At 40.6% G+C, this 24,185-nt stretch overlaps 1 protein-coding gene across 10 annotated transcripts in view; it reads left to right on the top strand.

The window, feature by feature from the left end:
* SYNE1 (spectrin repeat containing nuclear envelope protein 1) overlaps nucleotides 1–24,185 on the top strand; it is a 498,327-nt gene that overhangs the window by 305,099 nt on the left and 169,043 nt on the right. For all 10 annotated transcript variants that reach the window (XM_075064060.1, XM_075064059.1, XM_075064058.1 and 7 more), the window contains exons 79-89: nucleotides 138–400; nucleotides 1,235–1,400; nucleotides 2,277–2,432; nucleotides 2,648–2,800; nucleotides 5,461–5,643; nucleotides 7,357–7,494; nucleotides 9,629–9,814; nucleotides 10,988–11,110; nucleotides 12,902–13,088; nucleotides 15,816–15,955; nucleotides 23,583–23,777. In XM_075064060.1, coding sequence (XP_074920161.1) covers nucleotides 138–400; nucleotides 1,235–1,400; nucleotides 2,277–2,432; nucleotides 2,648–2,800; nucleotides 5,461–5,643; nucleotides 7,357–7,494; nucleotides 9,629–9,814; nucleotides 10,988–11,110; nucleotides 12,902–13,088; nucleotides 15,816–15,955; nucleotides 23,583–23,777 — 1,890 coding nt within the window. The remainder of the gene's footprint in view (nucleotides 1–137; nucleotides 401–1,234; nucleotides 1,401–2,276; nucleotides 2,433–2,647; nucleotides 2,801–5,460; nucleotides 5,644–7,356; nucleotides 7,495–9,628; nucleotides 9,815–10,987; nucleotides 11,111–12,901; nucleotides 13,089–15,815; nucleotides 15,956–23,582; nucleotides 23,778–24,185) is intronic.

The raw sequence follows: 24,185 nt of genomic DNA, 5'->3' as shown, positions 1-24,185 counted from the left end.
AGAATCCCCTGGGTCCTGTATAATCATAATGCGTTACTTATCTAGTGATATAGCACTAGGTTTAAATCTTTTCCTATCAACTGTATCCACCTTTTGTTTTACTTTTATTGTTGTCAAAACCTGTATCGTTTCCTTAGATTCAGAAAGCCACCATAATGATAGATCAGCTACAGGGTCACTTACCAGAGAGCTCAGTTGAGAAGGCATCAAAGACAGAGCTTCTGGATCTTCTGGGTTACCACAGCACTTTCATTCTGGAGCTGGAGCAGCAGCTGTCCTCTTTGGGTCTGCTCAAGCAGCATGCAGTGAGCATGCTCCAGGATGTGGAAATGGAGACTTCTTCTGAAGAGGATCTACCATTCATGCAAGAAATCAAAGCAATGCAAGACCGATGCCACAAGTAAGGAGAAAACAGTATTTAAATAAAGTATATTTGCTAGAAAAGTCATGTTCTTTTATATTAGTATACTGTTGGCAACATGCCAATAAAAAGTTCAAAAACTCCAGTTTCTGACTCAAGTCCTCAGTGGAAGTATGGTAAATGTATTTAAAGTCAGGGTAGCCTGATCAAGTCGCAAGTCCAAATGGCTAAACTGTGTCTTGTAACAGCTGCTCTATCAATACCAGTCTCTCTGTGGTGTCACAATGATATAGAGTCATGAGAGAAACGTGAGTAAGATGATAATTTTTATTGGACCAACTTCTGTTGGTGAAAGAGACAAGCTTTCACACTTACAAAGAGCTCATCTTCAAGTCTGGGAAATGTACTCAGGGTGTCATAGCTAAATACAAGGTGGAACAGATTGTTTAGCATAAGTAGTGCTGTTCCACCTTATATTTACCTGTGACACTCATAGTATGTTTCCCAGACCTGAAGAAGTGCTCTGTGTAAGCTCAAAAGCTTGTCTCTCTCATCAACAGAAGATAATATAATAAAAGATATGATCTCATCCACCGTGTCTTTCTAATATCCTGGGACACTCATACCTACAACAATACTGCATATATACAGTCAAGACACACCATGTAAAATGGGTGGTCTGTGGAGTTAAACATCTGAAACTTAGTGTTCTGTAACACCACTTCATTTTTTATTAGTCACCTTGTAAATGCATAATGTTGTGCAACAGTCTCCCTTATCTGTTCTTTGTATCATTCAGTAAAATTTGACAAAATAGAATGAAATTTTTAGCAAGCTGTAGTTCTTCACAAATATTTTTTTTATGTTTTGAAGCATGCAACAGAAGGTGAAGAAAAGTGGGAAGTTGGTGAAACAGGAACTCAAGGAGCGTGAGGAGGTGGAGCTACAGATTAATATAGTGAAGTCTTGGATTCAGGAAACTAGAGAATATTTGCTAAACCCCACCATGGAAGTAGATGCTCAACTTGAGGAGTTGCAGGTATATCAAACTTGTAATCTTCTTGTGCCCCTTGTGAAACATCTTTGGTGTTTTCTATTTACGAGCACTAAATCGGATTAAATTATAATGAATTGGAATTATACAATAAGAATGAAATCTTTGCACTAGCGATTGGACGAACTTATAAAACAATCCCATCAGCTTCAGAAATGATGTGTAGCAGGAGAGTTATGATACATTCTCCCTTCCCAGATACCTAGGATAGGAGTTAGCAGCTTTCTTCATTGTATCTCAGTTAAAAGTAAACTCTAGAATATGGATGGCAGAGTATAATAAAATATTTATTTTCTTCTTGGGGGAAAAACATTTTAAATGAAGATGCTCAGAGATGTTTCAATATAGATGAGCTCACACAAGTATTTTCTTTCTTTAGGTGGCAAAAAGTGTTTGAGAAGGTGAACTGAAATATAATAGCATGTACAGAAATTAGCTATGCAGACAACTGCCTGTCTAACAAAGGATTGAGTGGTTAAGAGCCAACAGAGCTTTTATAATAATTTCAGCATCAGTTTACCTGAGTATTGATTTACATTTTACGTATGAATGAACCCAAAATCTCAGTGCAAACTGCTGGTTTTGTATTAAAACCATGTTATGAAACAGAAAATGTTTGCATGATGTTTTGATGCAAAATTCTAAATTGTTTGGTTTATTTTAGCTAGCAAACATTCAGATGGAACTGATCTGAATTTTCAATTTTTAGTGAAACTCAAAAACTGGGGATTTTCATGTGATTCTAGGCTTTGTTACAAACATTCTCATGCCTCTACACTTGATACCTGCAAGCTAATTCTATTCAGTTATTGTTTTTCTTTTACGGTGTTCCTGAATTACACCTTTTTTTCTATCCTCTAGGCTCTCCTCAGTGAAGTAACTACTCACCGCCAAGCTGTTGAGAAAATGGCCGAACAGCAGCAGAATAAGTACCTGGGACTTTACACCATTTTACCTTCTGAACTGTCTCTTCAGTTAGCAGAAGTGGGACTGGCCCTGGTAACTATACATGATCAGGTAAAACCTACTGGAAGAAGGCACTCTGTAAACCTATGATACTATGATAATCTTCGAAAGGACAGTAACTGAATGAAATGTTGTGATATTCCAAGTGTGATCATACTAAAACTCTCTAAAGGGTTGTTATCTCCTTAGTTTTGCAAGAGGATCCTCCTATTAAAGAAAAGTGTATGGTTAATTGGTTTGTTGCTTACTGTTGCTGTTTTTGGTAGATTCAAGCCAAAGAGAAGGAAGTCCAGCAGAGCAAAACGTTAAACCAAGAATTTGGTCAGAAAATCCAGATGATAGCAAAAGAACTAAATGGAATTCTGTCCAAGCTGAAGGAGAAGACAAATAATATAGCACAAGCTAAAATAGATCAAAAGGTAAGAAAAACGCTTTATTTGCTTATACGGTGGAATGTTCTGAATTGGCACATTCCAGCTCACAAAGGGCTGAATGGTGACTTTGCCTTATGCAGCTAGAAGGAGTAAAGGTTCCCTTTTATCCAGGCTGTCTGAGGGTTTCCACAACCTCTGCACATGTGCAGATGCAGGACTGCCCCCAAATGCTTCCCATGGGAACAAATATGAAGTGGGTGAGAGGGACAGGGAGCAAGCAGAGCTGTCAGGCCATAAGTAGAAGAATGAGCTCCCCCCCAAAAAAGGGGGTGTGGTAAATCACCTCCTTCATACCCAGTGATATTAGGGGAGCCTCATGAGACAACCACACTGCCCCTTTATTCAGGCTGCACCAAAACAGCATGAGTTATCTCAATGGGCTATCCTGTTCATGCTGATTAATACCTTTCTGAGAAAGTAGTTCGATTGATATCAGTGGGACTGCTCATGAAGCTCAATGTGCTGCTCAGTTTGAGTAAGGGTGACACAATCTGGCCCTTCATGATTTTGCAGGGTTGCAGAGGCTGTTAGACATGTATTGTGCTCACAAATGCTCATTTGTATTGAAGAGTTGCTACTAAGTTTGTCACAAAATATTACATATTTTTTAAAACTACACTAAGGTAAGATGGACTTGGTCCATGGAAGTGAGCAAAGTGCTGCACACAGAGGAAAATTTACTGATGTGACAGAAAGTACCAGTCTCTCTCAGTATGCTGCTTTAAAATTTTGCCTCTCAAGTATACTTATCTGCTGTACAGGGTCACTGAAATGCATCCCACTGAAACTGATTCATAATTGCCCCAGTTATGTTGGTGTAAAACCAATTAAATGTGTATTCCTGTATCTCCAACTTCAGATGAAATGTTCTTGCATCATTGGACATCTAGTAATTTTCCACAACTGCATTTATCTGTTAATTGTGAGACAAGGTTGGCTTCTATCACAGCAGTAATAGTTTTGTTTTAATGATGTAACTATGGTTGTAATTATATATATGGAATACAAATTAGTTTTGAATATGTCAAATTATTTCTCATTGCTCCATTTTTAAAAATTGGAACTTTAATCAATATAAATTCTGCTGCTTTCAGTACTACAATATAGAGATGAACATATTCACCCTACAGTACAATAGTGTGTGTGTTGCAATAGGTAGATGTATATCTATATAGGTATATCTATGGATAGATTGATTAGCTGTGTCACTTTCGTGATGCTGATTTACCATGAACCTTTACCCATTCCATTTGCACTCTAATCCATCATTTCCAGAATATTCCACATCTCTGAATAGCTTGAAACAGATCTTATTAAAAATAAAGATTAACCTGCTAGAGAAATGTTTCCTTTCCTCCCAGACTCTCCTCCATCATAGAAAAGCAATCTAAACTAGAATTTCCCCCACGATAAAACTGTTCTGAGATGCATCATGGACAATGTTCAGTTCTGGACCAGATTTTCTTTTTGTTTGATTTGTGTAATAATAATTGTAAAGTGCACCTTGAACTTTTTTTGTTTGAACTTTGTGCCACCAGAAATGAGTGATTTCCAGCGTAATACATGTAATATTCTTGCAGCCCTGAATGATTCCAAGATGTCATATGTCACTGTGTAAAGAAAAGCTCTAAACAAGCTTTTTTTTTTTTTTTTTTTTTAAAGAAAGCTATTCTATGTAGAAAAGTTAACATTTCTTCACTCCTTCACAGATTTGTGCAATAAGAATCATAGATAACTAGGGCACCTGCCTTTGCATGTGGTGGGGTACATAAAACACTATATATATATGTATCAGAGGGGTAGCCATGTTAGTCTGGATTTGTAAAAGCAGCACAGGATTCTTTGCCACTATATATAAAACATTTCCAATATGTTTTTAAATACATCCACACAGGACAAAATACGTTAAGGTCTGGTATGTTAGAAAGTTTTATTGTCACTCATTTAAGTTGAACTGCATAATTCATGGCTTTTCCTGTTGTGGTAGATTCCTCCCAAACTCATATAATATCTTCATCACACCACACCATTATACACAATGACGTCTATTTCTACCTAGGAGATTCTGTTGATTAAGTCTTTTTTTTTTCCTACTGAAATGTTGTCCAAACTCCTCCAGTAACAAGAACAAATTGTCAGGTGCACAGCACAAACTGATGGTACTAATAGAAGAAAAAACAAAATAGTCTGGACATTCTGATATTTAATGACACATTCTGAATTTTTCAGAAAAGGTTTCTTTGTTTAAAAAAAAAACAAAAAAACAATCCATACTCCATATGACCAACCCAAACATGCATTATGATAACAATGTGTTAACCACTCAGTTTGAGGACAAACATAGGACCACAGCCAACACTGGTAGATGTAACACTAAGTGACTCAGTTTTCGGGGGGGGGGGGGGGGAATGTTATCCATCTTGTCCAGGAACATCGGGAAGAAACAGCAATGACAGTCATTGAAAAGATAATCACACATCCTGCTCTACTGCCTTTTTGCTTAAAGAAACATTACTGGTATGCAGCCAAAATAGAAATGGAACAAACTATGGAAACTTCGGAAAGTGTCAAAATCACAAAAAGGCTGTTAAAAACCAACCTACACTCACTGATTTTGTAAGTAAAATGCTCTCTCCCTGTTCCAGATCCTAGGTGAGGAATTGGACAGCTGCAATATAAAGCTGGTGGAACTGGACGCATCTGTACAAGATTTCGCAGAGCAGAACAACCAGCTGGCTAAACAGCTGGCTAATAGGATAGGGAAACTGACTGGGCTACACCAACAGACCATTCGGCAGGCTGAGTACAGAGCAGCCAAACTCAACCAGGTATGGTGTCAAATCATTTAATTTATTTCCTCTTAGAGGCTCCAAGAAAATGGCGATTTCTGATTAGTGACTTTTATTTTTTGTGTAGTTACATAAAAACATTATTGTCTCTTGGAATAATGTGTAATATGTCCATATTCAGGGCCAAATTCACTCCTTGTGGATGGGCATTAGGCAGATGTAAGTCTGGCTGAATGAAGTGTGGCCAAGTCAGAAGTGTGGAATAATTCTAACTTGGATAGATGCTGATTCAGCACCTTTGCCAGGAAACGTGTCAGCAAAGTTCCTGTGGAGACCTAACCAGGTTTTAAAGCTGCCTTCCAACAGACAGCATGCCCAGTGCAGTACCTGCCTCCTCCTCTGGAGTTAAATCTTGCTAGTGCAGCTCTCTATTCATATTCATTTGGATGGAAGTTGTAATGCCCTGCACCATGGGGGGTGGGGGGAAGGGTGATCATTGTCTGTATACAGCAATAGAAAAGTCTAGAAATAAAATTATTAAAAATGGCTCCAATTCAGCAATCTGTTCCTACTCAGCAAAGCACTTAAGCACATGCTTTGTCCCATTGACTTCAATGTGTAAAGTCTAATTGAGCACATGCTTTGCTAAATTTGGATCAGTACAAGCAATTGAGCCATAGAAAAAGGGACTTAACAAGGAAGGAGGTTGAGGTACTATCTTGGCATGTTTGGTATTTTGAATAGTTGAGATAAGAGTGAGGGAAGGACATTTTGTGGTCCTGCCATGCATAATCCTGATATGTCATGAACCCCATTTTCAAAATGCTTTGAGAAGATATTACAGAACTTGAAGTGGATAGTGTTTCATGGTATACTTTTCCATTGCCTCTGCAAGAAAGTTTTCCCAAAAGAAGGTCGGAAATATCTGTCAGAATAATTTTCAATCAGTGTTACTTTTAGCAAAAAGTGCTTGGTGAAAGAGTTGTTTGTTGTCTGGTATTTTAGTTCAGCAGAGTAGAAAACATAGAAGAAACCCTATTCCCCATCCAAAGAAGCTTACAGTCCAAGTGCTTTATACAAACAATATAATTCAGATACACAGGGTCTGTCTCCATTCTCACAATGCAAATCCATTGATTTCAGCAGAGTTATTCCTGTTAAGTGAGTAGAGAATCAGAGTTATAATGTATTTGCTAACCAGAAAAGTGGGTGTATCAGAAATCAGTGCAGTTTTTGGCTTTGTGTTTTTAAAATAAGTATACCACTTTTCTTCTTTTGGGAAATTAACATTGATAGGCTGGACAGAGAAAGCAGGCTTTAAATAGAGAGAGGGGGGATGTGTGGGATTGCAGGCAGGGAAGAGAGACATAAGGGACAGCCTAAGATAAGGCACAAAGATAAGAATGACTATACTTAAGTGGGAGTCTTGAGCTGAGCAAGAAGGGAGAATACATTCATGTGTGACAATGTCAGGCATGCACATCCACCCACATACTCCTAATGTATCCTAGTTTGTTTAGGAAGAACTTTCAAAAAATAGTTACTCCAGACGTTAGAGGCATACATACATTATCTTCATAATGTGGAATTCTTTTACTAAATTCAATAATAGTAATTAATAATAATGATTGAAAAATATTACAAATTGCCCTCGCCACCAAAAAATAGGTAGTTTGATCTACTTTTGCCACTTTTAAAAAATGTTCAGAGTCCTACTGTGCAGGTTAATAAAATGGATCTTTTTATTTTCAGGCTGCTTCACACTTGGAAGAATACAGTGAGATGCTGGAGTTCATACTGAAATGGATCGAGAAAGCTAAGAGTCTAGTGCATGGTAGCATCACGTGGAATTCTGCCTCCCAGCTTCGTGACCAGTTTATGGCATATCAGGTGACTATATGAGCTACAGATTTCAAGGGTCAGTTTAATTCCCATTTGTTCAGGATACCCAGAACCGTAAGCCACTGTGTTACCACTCTGCCTCAACAAGTGAGGGATTAGACTGTGTGTATCTATCTGCTTTACCATCAAACCCCTGAGACTCTGCCAGTCTAAACATTGCCTTGCAGCTAACATGTTCTCCCAAAGACTCTCTGCAGTGTTCAGTTCCTCTCACTGGACATTCACAGAAATCATTGTTTGCTGCTTCCAAAGAGACAGAGTGCACACCAGCCTGTTAGTTTAATTGAGGACTCACTGTAATTCAGTTGTAACAGCACTGAAATTTAGAATAAGTAAAATTAAGAATAAGTTTACTAACAAGGAACAAGAACAGGAGTACTTTTTGCGGATACAGACTAATACAGCTGCTATTCTGAAACCTAACAAGGAACAGAGGTTTACATGATACTAAGCAAGAGAGAGAGACAGGTATGGTAATAAACAAAACAGTACAAGCTTTCTGTTGACTGAAACTTAATTTTAGCAAGTTACAGTCTTTGCCTATGCAGTTTTCTTGCTTACATCTAGCTACCAGCATAGAGAATCCAACTTTCACAGGCTCAGAGAGTGCTGTACCCCATGTCCACCAAGAGATGGATAACAAAAATGTCTTTTTGCTTCCCTTATATTTCTCCAAGTCCATTGTCTTGGTTTTAAGAGCTCAGAAGCCTTCCTGGAGCGTAGACTACGTTCCCTGGCATATCTGCGAAGTTGTCTCCTCCATGATCTGTTAGCTTGATGGCTTTGTTTACCTTTTATGTAAATATACTTTCATTGTCCCTATTGTAATCAAGCTGGTCAGACAGGTAAATCCAGATGTCTAGCATTGTGTAGTAATGTCTAGCAACATTTTGTGTATATTTGGTAACACATGCACTGATGTGTTTTTCTAGTGTAAACTAAAATAAGAGACTTTGATCTCATATGGCAGCGTTCATATTAAATGTTCCAAAATTCTTTACAGATTGACGAGTTACAGTAAATATGTGTCATTAACTGATTCTGCTGGCAAATGTGCATTCCCCTGTATATTTTGTAAACATGACTTTGGTGCAATTTTTTAAAAATGTAACAGTTATGATGATACAGCAAACCAGTTTACTAAGCCCTGCTGAATCACAGCTACCTCTTATCTGAACCCATCCTTTGGGAAATGTCGCCATTTTCCTAGTTGCTCCCTGAATATTCCACATCTCTGCTTATCCACAAGTTTTGATGTCCCCTGAACAGTGCTGATTGTATGGGGAGTGTGTGTGAGAGACTGTGTGGATTGTGCATACATGGGAATAGTGGAGTGTTACATGATTCTGAGAATCAGACCATCCCAATCCGTCAATAGAAAATAAAATCTGACCCAACAGCAGGTGCTTTCATCTGATCAAGACCAGAAGAAAATAATGTATTGGTGAATCTGGCCCCAGGTGTATAATTCTCAGTAGAGCAGGAAGGTACAAGTTACAGTTCCCTGTGTTAGTGAAGTTTTTCAGCTCCAATGGAAGATGCTGAGGAAGATGCTGTTTCTCCCATCCGTGACGGTTTCCCACCCTGCTGTTATAGGCTACTAAGGAGTTATGCTGATTCAGCACACACCCCACGACACCCTGAGTTTGCCTACTTCCTGGGCAGGCCATTTACTTTTTAGGCCGAGCTAACACCCACTGTCTCTGCCACCACACTGTTTGCTCCACCTGAGATCTTTCTGCTGCCACGTAGGCCCAGCAGATGTTCAGGCTGAATCAGGGCCATACTTAGTGTGTATTATATTTTTGTCTAACAACATGCTAATGTATATTGAGAAATTCTTAAAAAACTGATGTATGGAGAGGTGCAGCTTCTGAAATGATAAAATTTATTCTAGTGTTTTATGGCCTTAAAAACTAAAGCACTGAAGTTTGTTCTCAACATGAAGGTTTGCTTAAGTCTAATTGAAATCCGTAGAACTTAATCATATGCTTAAGAATAAGTATGTTTTTAAGTGCTGTGCTAAATAAAGGTGTGCTTAAAGTTGAACATATGCCTAAATGCTTTGCTGAATCGGGGCCTAAAAGGTGACACTTAACTCTGATATGGTTCCTCCATTCAGACCATGCTTGAGGAATCTGGAGAGATTCATGGTGATCTCGAGTCCATGAATGAGAAGATAGAATATCTTTCAAGCGTTTACTATACTGAAGGGATGACTCGGCAAGTGTCGGAACTGAGGCGGCAGATGGAAGAGCTACAGCAAATTATCAAACTGCGGCTCCAAAATCTCCAGGATGCAGCCAAGGTACTTGAAGTGCTCTTCATAACTGGCTGACAACTGGAGTAACTGTTTATGTCGTCATGTTTGTAGGAGCAGCAGCAGAACAGGTCATCTGTGGTTTATAAAGAGTTTATTATAGAAAAAGAAATGGAACTGATATTGTGCCATTTCTTATATCTTCCTTCTACAAGGTCTCATCCAGCTCCTACTGAAGTCCATGGGAGTCTTTCTGCTGATTTGATTGGGAGTTGGATTGTGGCAAAACTGTAGAGTAAGGTCCCCATTTCCAAATGAGTGTACCCAAAAGAGTGTGCACTTTCACATGTATCATGCTTTAATATGCAAACGCCACAATGTGTGTGTTAACCCTACCTAATGCATGTGCATGAGGGATTTGCACAGTTCGGCAAGGGCACGTGCAAAAGGGCAGAAATGTTTTTCAGTACACCCACTGGAAATTTAAAAAAAAAAAACTATCACTTTTACGGCCAGAAAATGGCTCAAAGATTTATTTTTTAAGCCAATAGTCAAACAAGAAATTGTTGTATCATAATGTAGCTTTCTTGGTGCTGGAGAAGGTTTTCCATTGCAATTAAGGTATTTCTTCAGATGCTGTACAGAAAAGATACAAATTGATAAATATGGGAAAGTTACGTAAATTCAGTTAAAGGTATGGCAGATAGCTTTGCTTTTTCTAGTTAAATCTGAAATGCAGTCCTTGACCCATCACGTGATCTGAGCGCAGCAATCATATATTACAGTGTAGCAGATGTTCTGTAATAAAGTACACTAAGGTGATACAGAACTTTTAAATAAAATCTGAGGCACAAAACATGTCAGACCACAAATGCTCATAAAGTCAAGGCTGATTTTATTGTTTATGGTACAAATCAGACACTGGTCTGAATACTGAAGTATCATGGAAGTGAATGGCATCACTTTAATCAAGTCCAGGTTGAATTTGTTTGAGAGGATACTGTCGCTGATATCTGTGTCTTGGAGATGTCCTTTTCCAACCGATCCCAGGGTGTAATGAGAGTAAAGATTTTAGACACTCACTATAACTTAAAATTGTAGTTTATGTTGGGGGGAAAAAAACTGGTGTTGTACGTGGATTACATAGTAGATACTATAATGGCAGATACATCTGTAGCGTTCATTTCTTTCTTGTTTGGCCCTGTATTTTATTTTTGGCAGGATATGAAGAAATTTGAAGCTGAGGTGAAAATTCTACAGGCTGCTTTGGAACAAGCCCAAGCTACCCTGACCTCTCCAGAGCTTGGGCGTTTGAGTCTAAAAGAACAGCTATCTCACAGACAGGTAAAAGGGTTAAGCCACAAAGATAACATAGAAGCAAAGTGAGCAGCTCTAATCAGTGGGGCTGCCCTTGGAGTAAGGCACTACAGTAACTCCTCACTTAACGTCCTCCCACTTAACATTGTTTCGAAGTTATGTCGCTGCTCCATTAGGGAACATACTTGTTTAAAGTTGTGCAATGCTCCCTTAGAACATCGTTTGGCTGACTTTACAAGGGAGCATTGTACAAATTCCTCTTCTCCGCCTCCCTTTCTCCCCTCCCTCCCAGCACTTCCCCCACATTGTGGGAGGGAAGCAGAGAGCGAGAGGTGGGGAAGCGACCCCCCCCGCCCCCCGCGCAGGCAGGGCCACCTGGAACTCAGGAGCTTTAGGGGCTGCAGGGCCCTGGGCTAACAGGGCCACGGGGTCCTGGCCTGCAGCTCTAAAGCCCCTTTCGGAATGCGGCCCTGTGAGCCCAGGCAGAGGACTCAGGAGGAGCAGGGGCAGCCACGCATCCAGCCGCTGGAAAGAAGCAGCGCTTTCCCCTTCAGAGCTGGCCAGAGAGAAGAAATAGGTATGTGCCATTAACCTTTAGTTCATCCACCCTCCTTCTTAAAAGGAAAAATAACCCACAACAGCTTGAGGTCTTCAAACCACAATTTGAGGACTTCAGTAACTCAGACATAGGTTAGGGGTTTGTTACAGGAGTGGGTGGGTGAGATTCTGTGGCCTTCATTGTTCAGGAGGTCAGATTAGATGATCATAATGGTCCCTTCTGACCTTAGAGTCCGTGAGTCTATGAGTCTATAACACATTGGGTGCCCCAAATCTCAGGGTCTTCCCCTAGCCCATCACCACAGTTCCATTGCCTTAATCCTGGGGGCACAACAGAGGGTAAAAGGGACCAGTGTCTGTACTTCATACTGTCAAATTTTTGGTACTGAGGCTTCAGTCTGTTGAATTTACAATTTCAAACTGCATATGTTTGCACGTGCCTTCATTCGTCATTTTTTTTTGTACTGAGAATTCAGTAAACTCCTTAATGACAATAAAAAGAATGTAGATCTAATCCATCCCCCTGTAATTGTGCATATGCAGTTCTCATGCATATGAATGGAAAATAGGCACATGCATGTGGGAAGAATAGATGCTTGGAGAGAGGCCAGATAAACAAAGGAGGCCAGATGGTGCTTGTTCAAGGGGAAGAATCTTTATGTAGCTGCATTTTGTTCCATTCTGTTGCTTATTTAATTTTAAACATCATCATTTTTAGCCATTGTCTAAATTTTCAAAGGAGGATTATGAGCAGAAATAATGGGTTTTACATGCCCCATCTGAAAATGTGTAACTGTATCTCAGAAGGGCTCCCAGTTTGGTTTTACATGTAAAATGTACATATAAACAAGATTAAACAAATGCCTGTTGCTCAGAAACTGCATTTGGTTTTTAAGCATTTTTGTATGTATTTTCTAGAATAGTTTAAAGAATTACTTTCAGTCTAGACATAAACCCAGGAACAGGGATAAACAATGGTTTGTTTCAAAGGGGGCTCATAAAGTGTTTTAATTGCATCATTTTTGTTCCTCTTCAATAGCTGAAATACATTTTGTTTAATTAAGAATATAAAATATTTATCACAAAATCAACAAGCAACTCCACTCTGAGAGTGCCGTGGTTATGCTTCATGTAACTGTGGGTAATCTAATTCATCTTTTATTTTGCTGGTTGAACTCACTCTTGTTAATAACTGGCTGTGTGAATCGTCTTTGAAATTCATGGGAGAATGACTTACTATGGCAACAATTTTATTTCTAGCATTTGCTGTCTGAAATGGAGTCACTGAAGCCAAAGGTTCATGCCATGCAGGTCTGCCAGAGTGCCTTAAGGATGCCTGAAGAGGTGGTCACCAGCCTGCAGATATGTCACACTGCTCTCAGACTTCAGGAGGAAGCCAGCCGTCTGCAGCACATGGCTATCCAGCAATGCAATATAATGCAGGCAAGTGCAAACTGAGCTGTGGGTGAGGGTAGGGGGTTAGAGATTGTGATACCACTAGAAAGGTTTATACTGGCACAGAATAATTCACATTCTTTTTTTTTTTTAAGCCCAATGTTTGCCTGGAAGCATAACATGCCCACTACTTATATTTGAAAGATTTTTTAACTCCATGTTTGTTGGAATTTTAAGCATATTATTAGACAATTTTCTCAGTCTGCATTAATTCCCAAAGAAGTACGGAAATAAAACTTCAATACTCAATTAGCCTTTTACCCTGTCTGTAATCATTGTTAAAAAAATATTACTCCCCTTTTCATTTCATGTCCTTGTGAAGGGTTATTGCACAACCTCTCCAGTTATTGCTTTAATTTTCAAAAATCTAAATTGTATTTTCTTGTTAATCTTCTGGGTCTTCCATTCCTCACCATGGCATAATTTGACTGTCTGACCTATCCATTTTGATTGAAAAATGAAATTTGCATTTCAAATGTAGTTAATGGTTTCTTTACTGTATGGTGGATAAGAACCTGAGGTGACCTGTAGCAGTTTCTTCCTGATGATGTTGTTGGGGCCATGCAGTTTTGCCAATCCTAAGCGTTCAAATATCATGAGGCAGGACCTAAGCATCATGAGATTATCGTGAAAATCATGAGCATATGGTTTTCCCCCAGTTATTAATTCAGGGTTCTTTTTATTTGTTTTCTGGTTTTAGAGCCTTTAACATGCACTCGGATCATGTTTCTAAGCTTTTTCTTCACAAACAAGAGAACCAGAAACTTTTTTTGTGAAAATGAAAGCTGAGATTCTCATACAGCCCCAGGACTTCGGGCTTTAAGAAAACAACAAATACCACAAGTTTTGTGATAAAATTGTGAAGAGTGGGCAACGCTGCATTGTTGGTGGGCATGCTTGGTGAAGCAGCCAGTGGCAAGTCCCAGTGGTTGACATTTGCTCTTTTAAAAAGGCTTCTTTATCGTTTTTTTTTTTACTTCTGTTGGGGCATTGCCCATTCAAAGCCCATCTTAACTGCTCAGATGCCTAAAGACTTCTAAATTATTTGCTTCCTTGCAACTCATAATGTTCCCCCAATGAACTATCTTCTCAATGAGAGCACTCCTGCTTTACTTGCCAGTGCTGACCTTCATCCCATCATTACACTTTGGCATTGCGGCTCATGTGACTGAGTTTTTTTTCAAAGCCAACTAGGGGATTTATTCTCACACTTCCCAGTTCAATTAATGAGTCAGCTTTGGAAGTCTCAACCTATTATTTTTGCATGCCAATACAAAGGTGGAATATGACATCTTTTCAATAATTTAAAACCAGATTGGAAAAAACAATTGAATATACTGTACAGAGTAATTCATCGTTGGAAAGGAGATGGGCAAAGTAAATTCAAATTTTTTTCCAGTTCTAAGTTCTCTGCGGTCATTTGCATGGTGACATTGCAACTGTATTATTCAACAACTCTCCATATTAATTACATGCCAAGAAAAAATCTATTAATTCTTCTGTCTACAGAAATATATCTCACTAGAAAATATTTCTTACATAGTGAGCTCTACAATGTATTTGGTAATATTTTTTCTAGTCCATGCACCATTACTTTCAAAATATGGCTCTTCAATAAGTCTTATTGAGTGAAGTTTATGTTTTCAAATTAAATTAGCTTTGATTATAAATGTAGCTGACAAAAGGTTGCTGTATCCATAATAAACATCATTTTTGTGGGCATTTCAATCATTTAATTCTGACAGCAACCTTGGGAGGAAGGTAAATAGTATCACAGCCATTTATTGGTGGTTGAACTGGGACACAAAAAGGTTAAGTAACACGCCAAATCACACAGTAAGATAGTGGCAGAGGTGGGAATAAAGCCAGCAGTTCTGATTTAACCCCTAGACTACCAACTCTCCTGTTAACTAAGAGAAATTGATAGTGTGATTATGTGGCCCGTTCTCACTTGACATATTGACTCCCTTTATAAGTAGTATTATCTACTTACTTTGCAGCCAAAATCAAATTTTTGCTAGTGCTGGCTATATTGGCTTTGCAGTACTATCTTCAGAATACAGATATCTTGTTTTAGGTTTGCTCAGAATACACATCAGCTAAAGTGTAAAGCAGATAGGAGGAAAGCAAGTTTATCTTAAGGTCCCAAATGAGTGTATTTACAGTGGTGTATGTATTTAAAAACACTTGAGTTTTAAAATAAGAGAATCTGATATGAAAGTATTTAAAAAAAAAAAAAGGGAATGTGGAGCTTCCCAATGTCATTTTTCCAGTCACATTTCTGAATATAACCAGTTTTGAAGTGTGTAAGCAAAAGACTTTGTACTACTCAGCTGTAAGTTATGCTTTCTGTTCATATCTTGTTTTCCAGATAGCTGGCTTTTTACATCACTTAGGTCTGGTGTACACCGGGGCTGGGGGAAGGTTGATCTAAGTTATGCAACTTCAGCTACGTGACTAACGTAGCTGGAGTCAACATACTTAGATCTACTCACCACGGTGTCTTCACTGCAGTGAGTCGACAGCTGATGCGCCCCCGTCGACTGCACGTGCGCCTCTTGCTCCTGGTGGAGTACCAGAGTCGATGGGAGGGCGCTCGGTGGTTGATTTATCGCGTCTAGACTAGATGCGATAAATTGACCCCCGCTGGATCGATCGAATGAATACCATCAGTGTTTTATTTCTATGTAAATCTCCTGTATCTTTTCTCGCTAGGAAGCAGCGGTACAGTATGAGCAATACGAACAAGAGATGAAGCATTTACAGCAAATGATAGAGGGTGCCCACCGTGAGATCCAAGACAAACCTGTTGCAACCAGTAACATACAGGAGCTGCAGGCCCAGATTTCACGCCATGAGGTATTGCAGCAGAGATGCAACTGTCCAGGTTCTCAGTTAATTTAGTTTGAGAGATCTCTTGGTCAGCTTAAGTTCTGTTGAGGTCACAGAGCAGTTTTTTAGAGATCCACAAAGGCTAGCTTAGTAGGGAGGATTTATACCTCACATACTCGCAAATAGCAAATTCCTGTTAACACCATGGTTCCAAGCATCTTTTTTTTTCTTTACTGAGTAGGTCTCCCGAAGGCTTGAGGGCATGGTAATCTACTAAAGCATTAAGTAATTACCAAAGGTTGAAAGACACAGTGTATGGAATTCCAAAATATTTCAGTGGGAACTCGCTGCATCATGCGGTAACACAGTGCTGAAGATCATTGTCATTTAGTGATCTTAGGCCCATCCTGAAGACCTCCTTTACTGAGAGCTATGCCTGAGAACAGACAGAGTTAAAGCAAGGGTCAGAATCACTCCTCCTGAGGTAAAGCCCACAGAAGGAAGTTCTAGAGGAAGAAAACTCTGCAAAGATCATCTTAAAGGGTCCTTTTCTGGTTACTCTGTCAGGGGGAGCAAAGTTTTGTCTCTGAGGAGTGGGCTTCAGGTCCATACCACAAACCCTGTGGATCTCAGGAGACCAGATGAGAACAGAAAAATCTGTGTGGAGGTTCCATGCCACCAAACTGATTTTGGAATCCCAGGTCTTCACATTGTGGTGTGGTATGCCATGCATTAGATTGCCAAATTGGTAGTGCCTCTCTTGCCTAGTTTTTGACACTAGATGGCATTATGCTTTAGTTTTAGAAGAAAAGGTTAAATTTGTCTTTTAGAGTCCGTGTTTATCCCTGAAGTGCTCCTCTTATACTACTTAGGCCTGGTCTACACTACGCGTTTAAACCGATTTTAGCAGCGTTAAACCGATTTAACACTGTACTCGTCCACACAATGAGGCCCTTTCAATCGATATAAAATGGCTTCCCTCTTAATTGTTTCTGAACTCACCTCCCCACACAAGAGGGAGTAGCGCTAAATCGGTATTACCATATGGATTAGGGTTAGATGTGGCCGCAAATCTGAATGTGTATTGGCTCCTAGTGCGGTATCCCACAGTCACCACTGTGACTTCTACTTCTTGGACACAAATTCTGCCACTCAATACAATGCCAGGTAGACAGGAAGACCCGGCCGAACTTTGATTTCATTTTCCTGTTTGCCCAGACGTGGAGCCTCATGATCAGGCGACAGTCGACGATGCAGGTCCCAAATCGAAAAAGCAGCTTCCTTGCATTACCTAACGGGAGAGTACTGCGATACATCGGACTGTATGGAGACGAATCTGTTCATTCAGAGCCCGTTACAGATAAGACGAAAATGGCCAAAGCATTTGAAAAACTCTCCAGGCTATGATACAGAGTCCACAGCAAGTCTGCGGAGATCTACGGATACTCAGAATCAAATGGTATGCCAAAAGGGAGGGTACGGAGGACTCCTTAGCTATCCCACATCCCCAGCAGTTCTTCGAATAGCATTTGGTGACGATTCTTATAGGCTGACTCCAATTTAGTAGGGTCAAAACACATTGGTCCGGGTGGTTCAGGGTATACTCGCAAATTTAACCCGCTCCCCGGTAAATGAAAGAGAAAAAACGTTTCTTGTCCTTATTTTCAATGTCACCTCTATGTCTACTGAATGCTGCTGGTAGACCCGATGCTCAGCAGTAAAGAGCAATATCTGCTCTCTTCCCTCTCGGTGGCAGACAGTACAATATGCTTGCTATCTGCTGATGTCCCTCCGTGGCCTCTCAGGTGAGGCCGGCCAGGGGCCGCCTGGATAAAAAGGAATGACTCCCGTCATTCCCAGTAATGTACAAACGGCTGGTAACGTCTTCATATAGCAATGTGGGCTGAGCTCCACAGCTCCCTCTTTCATGTGTAAGGAAAAGATTCTGACTGCCTGGACTATCATAGCAGCGAGCTGCTCCCTGCCCCCCTACACCGCTTAATGTCCTGTCTGGACTAATAGCAGTTGGAGGCGCTTTCCCCTCATTTTATCTCAGTAACAAGTCAATGTTTCTTATTCCTGCATCTTTATTACTTCATCACACAATGGGGACACTGCCACGGTAGCCCAGAAGGTGGGGAGGAGGAAGCAAGGGGGAGGTTGTTGCGGGGCACCCCGTGAATGGCATGCACTCACTCATTTCTCGCAGGATCTGACACGGAGCAGCTGGTCCTCTCTGGTTCTCTGATACACTGCGTTATTATACACTTGCCCATATTCTAGCAGGACTGACTCTATTTTAGATACCATAAAGGAGGGATTGACTCGGGAGTCATTTCCCATTTTTGTCTTTTGTTGCCCCCGGCCGACCTCAGCCAGGGGCACCCATGACACGCAGCATATGTCCAGAATGACAGATAAATTCATCTCAAATAGGCGCAGCAGATGGTACAGAACGACTGATAACTGTCTCTGCTGTCATCCAAAGGCAAATAAATGCTGCTGTTGTACGCGCTACAGTATTGCCTCGTTTCAGCGGCATCCAGTACACATAGTGACACGAGTAGAAAAAAAGTGAATCAGGGCTCCATGGTCTGCCGTTGCTTAATGCGTCTGCACTGGGCGTCAATCCAGGGAAAAAGGGCGCGAATGATTGATGTGCGCGCGCGTTCCCGGAGGACAAGGAATGATGACGGACATTCTACCCAGAACCCCCTGCGACAGATTTTGAAGCCATCCATCAAGAGCCACTGAGGACAGCTCAAATCTCCAGAATTCCAGGCGGGGAGAGACCTGCGCTGGGAATCTGAGCACTTAGAAGACGTAGAGCAAGAATAGTGTCTTACCTTCACAGTGCAACGCTCCATGAAATCGACACTGAAGCCTCGGACCATGAATGCACACCGCCGAATTAATGTGCTTAGTGTGGCCGCGTGCACTCGACTTTATACAATCTGTTTTACAAAACTGATTTATGTAAAATCGGAATAATCCCATAGTGTAGACATACCCTTAGTTAATTTTCTGTCACAATTGTCATAGAAGCTGTTTAGTAAAATGAAAAAGAAGCTATTTGATACAAATGCTTTCTGCTGTTTTCATTAAGGATATTCCTAATAATGTCTCCACAGACAGATCTGAAAATATCAGTGCAGAGGGAGGCATTAAGAGTGGGGCCAGCACAGGGTTCACTGGACCCACACATGTATGAGTAGAGTAGCTGGGAATCCCTTTAGAGGAGCATAGAGAAGCAATAGATGCTATTCCAGTCCTTTTATTTGAACCTCTAGCTGTAAAACGGCTGTGGTGCAGACCTGCATGCTGCTCCAAGTTTGGGGAGGTGTCGTCTATCCCCTGCCCAAACCCTATTTATTCAGTGTTTGGGTGGCACTGGAAGTGAGGTGCATGAATTTCACATGGTGGGAAGTAGAATAAAATGGAGCTTTGTTCTGGAGTATAATGTCTGAAGCATCTCAAAGGAATGCATTTAAAGAGACACAGATAATGCACTTTTCTGCATTTACGTTTTTGTTTGCTCAAGTTTTGCATAAGAGTGCACAATACAACAAACAAGACTTACAGGATCATTGTATGATTACACCTTTTATTTTTAATCAGGCATGCAAGATGCAGATTGCATGCATAAATGAAAAGACAAATTACAGTTTACCCGGACATATAATTGTAGTGCATGTGTGTGAAGGTTAACAGGACACACAGTAGCTATGTTTAAAATACAAAGATAAGACGGGAAGAAGAAAGTCATTTCCCCCAGGTTTTGCAGTAGCCTTGCACATAAGTAACACAGAGTATCATTCTACCCAATAAATATGTTTACAGAAGTCTTTTTCTCTGGGCTTCCATGTTATAGAATGGCCACCTATTCTGATGTTTCTGGGAGCATTGTGATTTTGATGGGCAATACAGTAGCTTGCAAGATATTAGGTTCTTCTGCAATCATGAGATGCCCGTGCAGTCGTGAGATTACAGTATAGCCTGATCATGTTCTCAGTGTTATCATGTTGCATTGCAATGTGGTGACACAACTTTGTTGGAGGATATTTCTAGTGTAAACATGATGATGTTACTATGCAAGCAGTTGTCTTACCAAAAAGTCGAATTTGGGTTCCTGTGGCATGCAGACCAGGCACAACATGTAGTTTGTTGAATCACATCCATAAAAATAACTTGGATTTACATTGTGCCATATTGATTGAAAAACTGCGCTTCTATGTGTACTCACAAGGTGCCCCACCTGTTTTTCTTTATACCCATACGTTTTTCTTCTGAATCTGTTTTAGGCCTGTTTAGTCTATATAACATGTCTGTCTGTATAATATATTTTGTTTCATATATATACACACACACAAAACATTATGGTTGTTCTTTTAAAAGTTTACAACTGAACATTGACTTAATACAGCTTTGAAACTTTACCAAGCAGAAAAAATATACAGCTTTTACCATCTTAATTTAAATGAAACAAGCACTGAAACAATTTCCTTAGCTTGTCAAAAAAAATTGACTTTCCCCTTATTTTTGTAATAATTTGTTTACCGCAGTACTGTACTTGCGGGGGGGGACTTTTGTCTCTGCTGCTGCCTAATTTTATTCTGCCAGTTCCAAGTGAGGTGTGTCGATGACCAGTCTGTTCGTAACGCCTAGGTTCTTCTTCGAGTGCTTGCTCATATCCATTCCAGTTAGGTGTGTGCGCGCCTAACTGGAATAGATATGAGCAACACATCTCGAAGAACAACAGTTACAAAGGTGAGTAACCGTCTTTTCTACTTTATAATAGTATATATATTTTGATGGAGAAGAGTATGTTTTGTACTCAATGTGCTGGTTGTTAACTGTGCAGATGTTACGGATTCCTAATAATAGTAATGGAGTTAAGTAACTAAAGCCCAGTGGGTAGAACTGTGATAGACTTTTTCTGCTCAGCTCCTGAGCTGGAGTGGGGGTTGGCTCACAACTTAGTATCATGGCAAATGGAGCAAATAACTGTTTTGGGGCCATTAGTCATTGGAGTTAGAAACTGACTTGATTTAGAAAGTTGTTTATTGCAAAACCACTTGCTTCACACCTGAGGCTTTGCGTAGCCTCCTGATGAAGCTGGAGAATCCCTTTGGTTGCTGACATCTGAAAGTGCAAAGAGTATAGGGAGCAGAGCACCAGTCTAAGGCTAGTTCAGGTCAGAAAAGTGCTCACCCTAAGTAGTAATAGGTGTCAGTTTATAACTCTGTATCTCACCTATCTGGAAATTTTCCATTGAGATGTTGAGTAAGTAGTTTCATAAAAGTTTACATAACCTGCAGAGTCAAAAGCCAAACTGCCCTGGGGCTGCCATAACTTATCCACTTCATTTTTTCAATATACGTTAATTATTGAATATTTTACCTATTGGGCTTTGCAGCAGCTGTTCAATGTTTAATTGTTGCTCATATACACAGAGCAGGTAGTACTGAAGAGAAGGGTCTCCTGGGCAGCCCCAGAAGTAAAGGGAATAGATTTCCACTGCATTTAATAGTTCTGAAATATTAAAGGTACTGGCACTCATGCTTTACAAATAAGGCTGCGAGTCTTTCACGAAGGTCATGGAAGTCATGGATTCCGTGCTTTCTGATACCTCCGTGACTTCTACAGCGGTCGGTGCATCTGATCCCCCAGTTAGCCTGAGCAGCTGGGGCGGCCCCATGGCCAGTCACACCTGCCACTGCTCAGGTGGGCCCAGGCAGCTGGCTCCAGGGGCCTCCAGAGTAGCAGCGGTGCCGTGGAACAGCAGTCCAGACCAGCAGTAGGTCCCTGGGCTGCCCTCCCCCGTCCCCACCCACACACACACACACACAGCAGGAGCGGCAGGCCCCCAGGGCAGCAGCAGTGGTGCCCCAGAGTCCCCTGCTGCACAGCAGCTGCAGTGCCCCGGAGCCACCCAGATCACCTAAGATTTAGTCACGTGTATTTTTAGTAAAAGTCACAGGCCAGTGAATTTTTGTTTATTGTCCGTGACTTTTACTAAAAATACCCATGACTAAATCATAGCCTTATTTCTAAATAGACATTTCTCCTGTCTTTTTGATTTGGGAGCCAGCATTAGAAAAACATCTAAACAGATGTTAAGTAAAATACAAATATCTATTTGAAAGAATAAACACAGTGGTTGCTGGTGTAGCAGCAATAACTCTGCACATTTAGTTGCTGTGTTACTGAGTTTCCAGGCAGAGGCGTCTCAAGACACTCTGTGCCCTGGGCAAACTTTCATAGTGCCACCTCTCTCCTACCAGCTAGAACAGAGTTTCTCAGCTAGGGGGTGGGAGAGGGAGATGGAAACACCAGTCTTTTGTGGGGCGGTGCAGTGAGTTTTCTGATGGGTTTGGTGGTTAGGTTTGGTGGGTGAAGGGGTCAGCATCACTCAGGTTGGGCCCAGCTGTTCCTCCATGATGGTGGACTGGACGGGTCAAATTTGAGTGAGTGACATTCTGACCTGGCACGCAGGCTTACAGCGCCATTCAGATTTGGCCTGGCCAACCCTGCTTGTACAAGTCAGAATCTGCCACTCTAGGCAGCTGTATAGTTTCCTATGACTAGAGCAGCTCTTGTCTCCGTGAAGACACAAAGAGTATCTCTAGCAGAAGTGTGATCTTCCCCAACTGATCTTTTTCTGTATTTATTAATGTGAATTTAGTGCTCTGAAAATTGATGGACTGACAACACTAGGCATGCCCCTGTTGAGCCAGAGCAATCCTATGTGTGAAAGGATCATTCAGACTATAGCCTATTTGATTGTGTGTCCTTTTGCAGTCACTGATATGACAGGTGTGATAGTGTGTTTTAGCAGTGTTGGGAATTGGATTGATTTCACACAGACTACTACACAGCAATGAGAAAACAATGGCTTTTGGTCAATCCTGTCTTCAGCCAAATTCCCAAACTCACATTCATGTGGGGACATAACTGTCCAATTTGGATTTTGACTGTGAAGACATAAGCAAAACAAAAATTATTAGGGAAAAATATCTGTGAAATTACACATAGAAAAGAAAATATATCCACTCTAACCTCCATGCAAACACGAATGTGTTATAACTAGGAGTGATCCAGCATGTAAACCACTATATGTATCTGTTTCTGCTACTCATTGTGTTCAGACTAGTGAGAGCTGAGTGTTGCATTTTTTTACAGTTCCAGTCATCACATGACCTCATTTCCATGGTATGCACCATCTGGAGATTTTCATCTTGTTTTAGTAACAGGAGAAAAAGAGAGAGCTTCCCCTTTCCGCCGCTTTAAGATAAAGCATATAGAATTTGCTGTAGATTAGGTATTGTATGTGAGTGTGACATATTCTTCCCTTTTGTCAGTGTCGTACAGAGATGTGGCTTTCACAGAGCTTTTCCGGTTTCACTGCATAGCTTGCTCCTTTGTGGTTTAGCTGTGCAGTGAGATGCTGCCTGACTTGTTCTCTACCACAATCAACATCCTGCCTTTCAGCTTGTGCTGTTGCTGATCAGGGCTTGAGACACAGAGCTGTGATTTTTATTGGCTGGCCTCAGAGAGGTAGCCTGCCTACTTAACGGAAGCTGAATTTCTGTTAGTTAGTTCTGTGGCCTTTATATCCTGCATCTGACCCACTGAATAAAAAATGTTTCCTTAGGAGCTGGCACAGAAGATTAAAGGATATCAAGATCAAATAGCCTCTTTGAATTCCAAATGCAAGATGCTAACAATGAAAGCCAAACATGCCACTATGCTGTTGACAGTGACAGAAGTGGAAGGGCTGTCAGAAGGACTGGAGGAGCTGGACTCAGAACTCCTCCCAACACACTCAGCTCATCCCTCTGTGGTTATGGTAAGAACTGAATTGGTATCATCACTGTTCATTAGGTGCTGCTTGCTCTTTTTTGTGTTGTTCAAACCCTACCATACAGCCAACTGCCACAATGCACATTGTGTGCTTTGCTTTACTGACATGTTTTGGAAGTTGCAGGTGTAGAACAAACTGCAACTTCTTATAGTGTTTTTGTGTCACCTCCGTTTTCTAAGCCAACAGATTGGGAATGATGATGTTTATGAGGATAACAGAAATCAGTCCGTTAAAAGGAAAATAATATTTAAAGCTCTCTTACCTTTCAGGATGTGTGCTGAGTTGTTTTCTCAAAGCACCACAATAAACACTGAAAAAGCACTGAAATGAATGACAAAAGGGAAGGGGGTGCAGAATCAGATGTATTCTACAGCATGTTTTATACCCCAGATT

This window comes from Chelonoidis abingdonii, chromosome 3, assembly GCF_003597395.2.
Source record: "Chelonoidis abingdonii isolate Lonesome George chromosome 3, CheloAbing_2.0, whole genome shotgun sequence".
NCBI classification, from domain to species: Eukaryota; Metazoa; Chordata; order Testudines; family Testudinidae; genus Chelonoidis; species Chelonoidis abingdonii.
The sequence above is the reverse complement of the archived record's forward strand: the minus strand, read 5'-3'. Positions and strand labels throughout refer to the sequence as shown.